Raw genomic sequence first — 8310 nt, 5'->3', positions numbered from 1 at the left:
AATAAAAACCTAAAAAAAAAAAAAAAAAAAAAGAGGCAATATTCTTTTGAAGGAATCCTGGTGTGCCACTTCAAGATAAGCTCTAGACTGCAAGACTGATTTGAAGCACAAAGTCGGCAGTTCGAACTCACCAGCTGCTCCTCGGAAACCTTATGCAGCAGGAATAGGGAACCTTTTTTCTATCAAAATTTATAACATCATTTCGCAGGCCATACAAATTACCAACTTAAAAATTAGTCTGTTATATTAGGTCAAACATTTAATTAACTCACCCCTAATGTGCTGGTGTGGCGCAGTGGGTTAATGCACTGGACTGCAAGGTCGGCAGTTCAAACTCACCAGCCACTCCTCAGAAACTCTATACAGAGTCACTATAAGTCGGAACCAACTCAACGGCACTTAACACCAACAATAATAATGCAATGGCTGAAACTGTGTTGCCTCGGCCAAATGATTTCCGGACATTCCCCACCCCTGAGTTGGAACCAACTTGACAGCACTTAACAATAACAATTATTTGGAAAGGATATACTCTTCCTACTAAACTGAGTAGACAAGATTTTTGGCACACGCCCTACAGACCAGATCCTGTGCATCAAGCTCTCAGTTCTGGAGTTATAAGGAATATTTTAGTATACAGCAGTTACTACATTGACATGTATATGAAAAATGACTTACCAGCAGATTTTTGGCACTACAACATAAGCAGCAGGTCATAGATCTGATATCCGAAATACAGTTTTTCCACTCTTTTCCATGTTCACTCAAGTCATAGTTGGGAAAGTGTATTGCCAGATATTCTGCAATCAGTAGAAAGTATCCATGATAATCAGAAGAAATTAACAAAGAAACTGGCGATGAAATTTTTATTTAAAGTAAATAGCGAAATTTTCTATCTCTAATTGTCCTAACTCTTTGAGAATTTAGAAATCCCACATGAGTTGACTTTGCTGTATTATTTCATCCCTTTTAACATGGAATTCCCAAAAACACCGATCTAGAAAAGTCAATGGCGAGGTTTGGTGCTTTTAAAAAGTATACCAAAACATGGAGTTCTGGTGTAGTTCTATAGGATAAGCACTAAACCACAAGATCGGTCTGAACTGCTAGATTGGCGGTTCAAATTCATCAGTCACTCCTCGGAAACCCTATATAGGGTCACCACTATGAGTGGGAACCTACTCAATGACACTTAACAATCCTGGTGTGGTACTGTAAGGCACTGCACTGCTAACCACAAGGTTGGTAGTTTATACCTACAAGCCACTCCTTAGAAACCGTACCCAGGGTTGCTATGAGTTGGAACCAACTTTACGGCACTTAACAAACAACAATACAATTTGAGGAACTCCGTGGTGCTGCAGATAAACACAGGACCTCAAGGTCAATTTGAACTGCAAGGTAAGCGGTTCAAATCCACCTGCCAATCCTCAGGGTCGCTATGTGTCGGAAACAACTCAATAACACTTAGCAACAGAGGTGCAATGATTAAGCACTCAGCTGCTAATCGAATGGTGAGCAGTTCAAACCCACCACCTGCTTTACAGAAGAAAGATGTTGCAGTCTGCTTCCACAAAGATTTATAACCTTGAAAACCTATGGGTTTCTAGTGTACAATATGGTGGCTATGCGTACGAACTGGCATGACAGTAATGGGTTTTATTTTGGTTAGGAATATCATTTAACAACCTGCGTTCAATTGCTGGCCAATACTCCTCATGCAAAGCCACCACTTTTCTGTCAAAAGAAGCATAGTGCTATGAACAGGTTACAGTGGCTGCTGTTTTCAGTGTTGTCACTCACTAGCATAAAGATGTATGTTTTAGTACCCTACATTTTTGCCCCCCTCTTTTTAAAAGTCCCAAAAGCCAGTACTTTTTTAAAAAGTAACTACAATCAATAACATTACCTTATGGAAATTGTTACCCATTACAAGTTATTTAAGTTATAAAATTGGGGTCAGGCAGATGAAAACATGAACAGTTCTAAGATTTACACAAAATACATTATTATTTCTTCAACTACCACCCTTCATAAGTGATGATGAAAAAGGACTCCATGCTTACTTAACATACCTCGTATTGCAGCCAGTTTGTTTAGGTGCAGGGGCTGATGGCCTTGGAAACTGCCACCCACTGAGCTGCACATTAGGACTTCCTTGGAAAACAGATGACGCGCCAAGTAGCGAGCTGCATATGTAGGGTTGCCCTTCTTTTGTGCTGCCAACAAATGGGTGTCAAGTATCTTGATATTTCTTTTTGGATCACCAAGATATCCTTTAAAAAATATAGGAAAAATGTAAAACAAGTTTCTAGGCACTTGCATGAATTCATTAAATGGGACTCTCTGATGCCATTGGCCCAACTATCAACGTTCTCCACCTTTGCTAGTCTTGAATTTGCTGTACTTGAATTAATCTATTCACTGTCTTGGGCAAATGTAATTCTGAGGCTGCATGCTACCGTGAAATCTCATTGCTTCTTTTATACTCTCAGGGTGCACTCAGTTGTATTACCAAATAGTTCTACATTCCCTGGAGACAATGGGAAAGTACGCATGGGTATAATTAGAAAATCTTAAAATACTGAGCATTTATTATCTACTATGTATCAGATACTAAGGAGCTCTGGTAGCGTAGTGGTGACAAATTGGGCTACGAACCTTAAGGTCAGCAGTTTGAAACTAACAGCTGTTCTACGGGGGAAAGATGAGGCTTTCTGCTCCCGTGAAGATTTACAGCCTCGGAAACCCTGTGCAGGGTCGCTATGAGTCAGAACCGACTCCATGGCACACAACAACATGTATCAGATACTATGCTAAATATATATATATATATATATATATATATATATTATCTATGAGCTTGGTTTCATCTTCTTACATTATTCCCACTTAGTAGATGGGGAAAATGAGTCCTAGAGAAGATTTTTAGTTGAACAAAAATCACACCGCTCATGAGAAACTCAGTTTTGAAACTTCCATCTGTTTATCAACCAAGGACTCTGAATCAGTAATCTTCTGCTAGTATCTTCCAGTCTCTTTAATTTTTATTTCTATCTTTTTAAAACACAAAACTGAAATTAAACTATATATGCAGTCTGAATCTTGATTTTTCAGTTAACATATGTATTTAGCATTTCTTTTTTTTTTTTTTAAGTCTAAGTCACTGTCATCATATTTTTCATGACAGGTGGCATTTATGTTACACTTACTATGTGCCAGATATAATGTTAAGAGCTTTAAATGCATCATTATCTCATTTGATACAACAATTCAATGAAGTAGGTACTATTATTTTTGTCACCTCACAGGTTAAGTAAACTAAATTTAGTTTAAAGAAGTGGCTGAAGATCACAGGGTTAATAAGACATAAACCTGGGATTTGAACCATGCAGTCTGACTCAAGAACCCATTCTTTGAACCATTATGCTTTGATATGCTGTGGATACAGCAGGAGTCACCTAATTCCCTATTGTTGCTTGGTTTTGTTTTGTGGGTTCCCCCCCAAATTTTCATGACTCTAGAAAGGATATTCTTACTGTAAAATTTTTATAGAAAATCTGTTTTTTATTATGCTTTTGGATAAATTCCTAAAAGTGTGATTACTGAGTCAAATAGTTTGAATATTTTTCTGACTTTTGACACAAACGGTCCTTCAAAAAGACAGCATTAATTTATACTACTAACAGCAATGTATAAAAGATGCACATTTTAGTACAGCACATAATAATTGAAGTTTCTTGTAGTTTGGGTAACAAAGTAAAGGAAAAGTTCTCCTCTAGGGCAGGGGTCAGCAATCTATACTACACTGGCCAATTCTGCTGCCTGTTCCTGTAAATAAAGTTTTATTGGTACACAAATCCTGTCCGTTTGTTTTAAATATTGTATGTGGTTGCATTCATGTGGCTATACCAAAGCTGATTACAACAGAGGCCATATAGCCCACGAAGTCTAAAATACTTACTTTCTAGCCCTTTACAGAAAAGGATTACTAACCTCTGTTAGAGGACTTTAGCAAACAGATTAGCTGTGAAACCATAATCTCTTCTATCCTGAAACCAGAACAGATAGTGTCTGGCTACCACTACTGAGTTCTAATCAGGACCACAAAAGATGGACCCTGATAGAATAGAAGAGATATGTAGAACATATCAAATTCCTAAATTTAAAATAATTGGAAAAAAAAAAAAACAGACTCATTGGACTAGTTGAGAATGGGGGGCTCCTCAAGACTACTGTCCTAATACTCTTTAAACCCTGAACAGAGACTAGCCCCTGAGGTCCCCTTATAGCTAAATAACAAATTGGTTCCAAAGATGATGAATTATCACCTGTAAGTACTGTGTTACTTTGACATTTTTGAGACCAAACAGTCAACAATTACTTTAAAACAAAGATGCCAATGTAAAGGGGCAAGGAAACCAGTTTAAAGGAAACAGAACAAAAATAATGAGAGTGGTTCACTTCTTGTGAAGAATGTAACCAATGTCACTGAACAACCTGTATAGAAACTGCTGTATAGGAACCTAAACCTTCATTAAAAACACAATAAAACACTATTTTTTTTGTAAAGAAGAGATCAATTGCTTAAAGACACAAAGGAACTATAAACATTACGAAAGTTTACTCTTAGAGGCCTGTGGAAATTGATGAATTCTCAACTCTGCCACTAGGGCTAGGCAGGCAATACAGTTATTGTTATTAGAAATGCTACTACTGTTTTTATTAAAAATGCTACTACTGGCTTGCACTGAGGGTGCTGATGAATCTAGATTAAATATTACTGTTTGTAAGATGTGCCATCTCAAACTCACCAAAATTGGGGATGCGGCTGCTAGTAGTTGGAGAAGTATCTTGGTCATTGTCCCTTTCCAATAAAGATGGGTTATCCATTTTCTCAGAACTCTCTTTCATGGTGGTTTGTACTTTATCCAGCATTTCTAAAAATAAAATATTTTTCAAGTGCCATTAAGAAAATAATTTTCACTTGCATATTCTATATCTGGCAAAAGTATCCTTAAAGAAAAACTTTTAAGACAATAAAAAGAGCAGAAATATACCTGTAGATACACAAAAGCATTCATACATTGTTGGTGAGAATAGAAAATGCTATATTCACTCTGGAAAGCACTCTGGCCATTCCCTATAACACTAAAGATGCAATCATCATACAAACCAGCAACTGCACTTATGGATAGTCATTCCAGAAGAATGAAAATTTATATTTTAAAAACGCCTGTACATAAGTGCTTATAGCAGCTTTAATCAGAAAAGCAAAATAAAAAATGGAAACAAACAATATCTCTTACAACATGTAACTGGAAAAGCAAAACTGAGGCACATCCAACCCATGGAATATTACTGAGCAATGAAAAAGCTATTAGTATACTATTAGTATACCAGATGGCCTGGATGAGTTTTCAGAAAATTATGCTGAGTGAAAAAACAAATTCCCAAAGGTGGCAATACCATATGATCCCCATTATCTAACAATCTTGAAATGACAAAATATAAAGATGGAGAATAGATCAGTGGCTGCCAGCAGTTACATATGGCCTGTTGCTGTTGTTAGGTGCCATTGAGTCAGTACCGACACACAGCGACATTATGCACAGCAGAACAAAACGCTGCCCAATCCTGGGCCAACCTCACTATTGTTGCCACGCTTGAGCCCATCGATGTTGCCAGTTGGCTAATCCATCTCGTTAGAGGTTTTCCTCTTTCCCACTGGACCCTCCACCTTACCAAACATGATATCCTTCTCCAGCGACTGCTCCCTCCTGATAATATGTCCAAAGTATGAGAGACGAAGTTTGGCTATCTTGGCCTCTAAGGAGCACTCTGGCTACACTTCTTCCAACACAGATCTGTTGGTTCTTTTGGCAGCCCATGGCACTTTCAATATCTCCTCCAACACCATAACTCAAAGGCATCAATTTTTCTATAGCCTTCCTTATTCACTGTCCAGCTTTCACATGCATATGAGGTTACTGAAAATATCATGGCTTGGATAAGGCGTACCTTAGTCCTCAAGCTGACATCTTTGCTCTTCAACACTTTAAAAAGGTCTTGTGCAGCAGATTTGCTTAATGCAATACGTCGTTTGATATCTTGACTGCTGCTTCTGTGAGTGTTGATAGTTGATCCAAGAAGAATGAAGTCCTTGACAACTTCAATCTTTTCTCTGTTGATGAGAATGTTGTTTATTGGTCCAGCGGTGAGGATTTTTGTTTTCTTGACATTGAGATGCAATCCATACCGAAGGCTGTGCTCTTTGATCTTCATCAGTAAATGTTTCAAGTCCTCTTCACTTTCAGCAAGCAAAGTTGTATCATCTACATATTGCAGTTTGTAAATGAGTCTTCCTCCAATCCTGATGCCATGTTTTTCTTCATAGAACCCAGCTTTTCATATTATTTGCTCAGCATACAGGTTGAATAAGTATGGTGAAAGAACACAACCTTGTCACACACCTTTCCCAATTTTAAAACATTCGGTGTTCCCATGCTCTGTTCGAACAACTGCTTCTTGGTTCAGGTACAGATTTCTCAGAAGTACAATTAAGTGTTCTGGATAGCAATCCTCAGCATTTAATCCGAAATTTAAGTTTCAGCTCTTCAGTTAGCATAGCACTATAATAAGCACTGCTGATTGTTGAACCTTTTCCCTCACAGAGTTCCAATACGGACCTTTGAGAATCCCAGAAAACTGTAAGCATCAATTTTCAAGCTGATGGTTGACTTTCGAACATTTCTTGGTCACTATGAGTCAGAACTGACTCAATGGCACTTAGCAAAATCAACATTTTTATATTAAAGTTGTTATCACAGGTATGGTATCTCCGATGAACCCTGTGAGCTGTTCCAGTGAGTATCAGACCCAAAGGCACATGAGGAACTGGCAGGTCTGATGTGAAAGGAGTCATGTGGCATCCTGAGTTTGCAACTGATACCACCTTACCCAGTCTCAGGTGACTGGGAATGAGAGAGAGAAGGGGTAAGCTTGTTTGAAGTAGAGGGAGTCAAGACCACTGACCCAGGGAGGCTGTGTGAATAGCTGGGGTCTAAACTGAACAGGGAAGAGAAACTGAGATATTCATAGTATACAGTTGGCATGTGGAGCTGGATCTGATGTCAAATTGTCCAACACACAATTTGACATCAAAGGTGAGTGATCTTAGTCTCCCTGGACACAATTGGCATATTGTTGTTGTTAAATGCTGTCAAGTCAATTCTGACTCACACCAAACCTATATACGGTTTCCAAGGAGCGGCCAGCGGGTTTGAACTACCAACCATGTAGTTAGTAGTCCTGTGCTTATCCTACAGTGCCACACCAAGACTCTACAATTGATATATTCAGAAGGATTCACCTGAGCAGCCACTGAAAACATAGTACTCAGCAATAAAAAGGAAGTGTTGATACATGCAACAACTTGTTTTAATCTCCAACTAATTTTGGCTAATGCAAAAACACCATCAGAGAAAAAAATACATATTACACGATTCCATGATAGAACATTCTTGAAACAACAAAATTATAGAGATGGAGAAAAGACCAGTGGTTTTCATGAGTTAGGGACAGGGCAAAGGGATAGAAAAGGGAGAACTGAGCGAGGTGGGCTATCAAGAGGCAATATGAGCGATCCCTGTAGTGATGACACTGTTCTGCATCTTAAGGGGATGGTGAACATACCAACATGCAAGCAAATAAACTGGACAGAACACACAAACAAATGAATACTACTGGTGGCACTGAATGATATCTCTGAATTGTACCAATGTAGATCTAACTGATTTTATTTCTATAGCTTTGTTTGCATGGTTTGGGGAAATGAGCAAGCATAAACGGGATCTCTGTGTTTTACTTCTTGCATGTGAATCTAAAATTATCTCAAAATAAAAATTTAATTTAAAAGAGCGTAATAATCAAAGCCATCATTCTTTACTAGTTAAGCTAACACACTGTTTGGTTTTAAGAAAAACTCAAGGGATATTTTTGATATAAGGCTTAAAAATTCTCAGGGCAATAGTTTTAGAGGTTCTTCCATCCTCCATTGTTTCAGAAAGTCTAGATTCCATTAAAATTTGTGATTCTGTCCTGCATTTCCCCCTTTTTGATCATGACTCTTCATAGAATCTTTGATCAACATGTGCAGCAATAGTAGCCGTGTACTCTCCAGCACTTCTGATCTGATGGCAGAGGAGGCAGTTGTTCAAAAAGTCAATAAGCCACACATTCCTATCTTCCTCTGTTGGCCATGTAAATAGAAACAAATTGCTGTGCCTTGGATGGCCATTTATAAGCTTT

At 38.1% G+C, this 8310-nt stretch overlaps 1 protein-coding gene across 1 annotated transcript in view; it reads right to left on the bottom strand.

The window, feature by feature from the left end:
• Positions 1 to 8310, bottom strand: part of BEND2 (BEN domain containing 2) — a 71865-nt gene that overhangs the window by 29807 nt on the left and 33748 nt on the right. The window contains exons 6-8 of the mRNA XM_006835683.1: positions 4815 to 4940; positions 2076 to 2276; positions 679 to 800 (exon numbers count right to left, since the gene is read on the bottom strand). Coding sequence (XP_006835746.1) covers positions 679 to 800; positions 2076 to 2276; positions 4815 to 4940 — 449 coding nt within the window. The remainder of the gene's footprint in view (positions 1 to 678; positions 801 to 2075; positions 2277 to 4814; positions 4941 to 8310) is intronic.

Source organism: Chrysochloris asiatica, unplaced genomic scaffold, assembly GCF_000296735.1.
Source record: "Chrysochloris asiatica unplaced genomic scaffold, ChrAsi1.0 scaffold00018, whole genome shotgun sequence".
In the NCBI taxonomy this organism is placed as follows: Eukaryota; Metazoa; Chordata; class Mammalia; order Afrosoricida; family Chrysochloridae; genus Chrysochloris; species Chrysochloris asiatica.
Note: the sequence above shows the minus strand (reverse complement) of the source record. Positions and strands in the feature narration are given on the sequence as shown.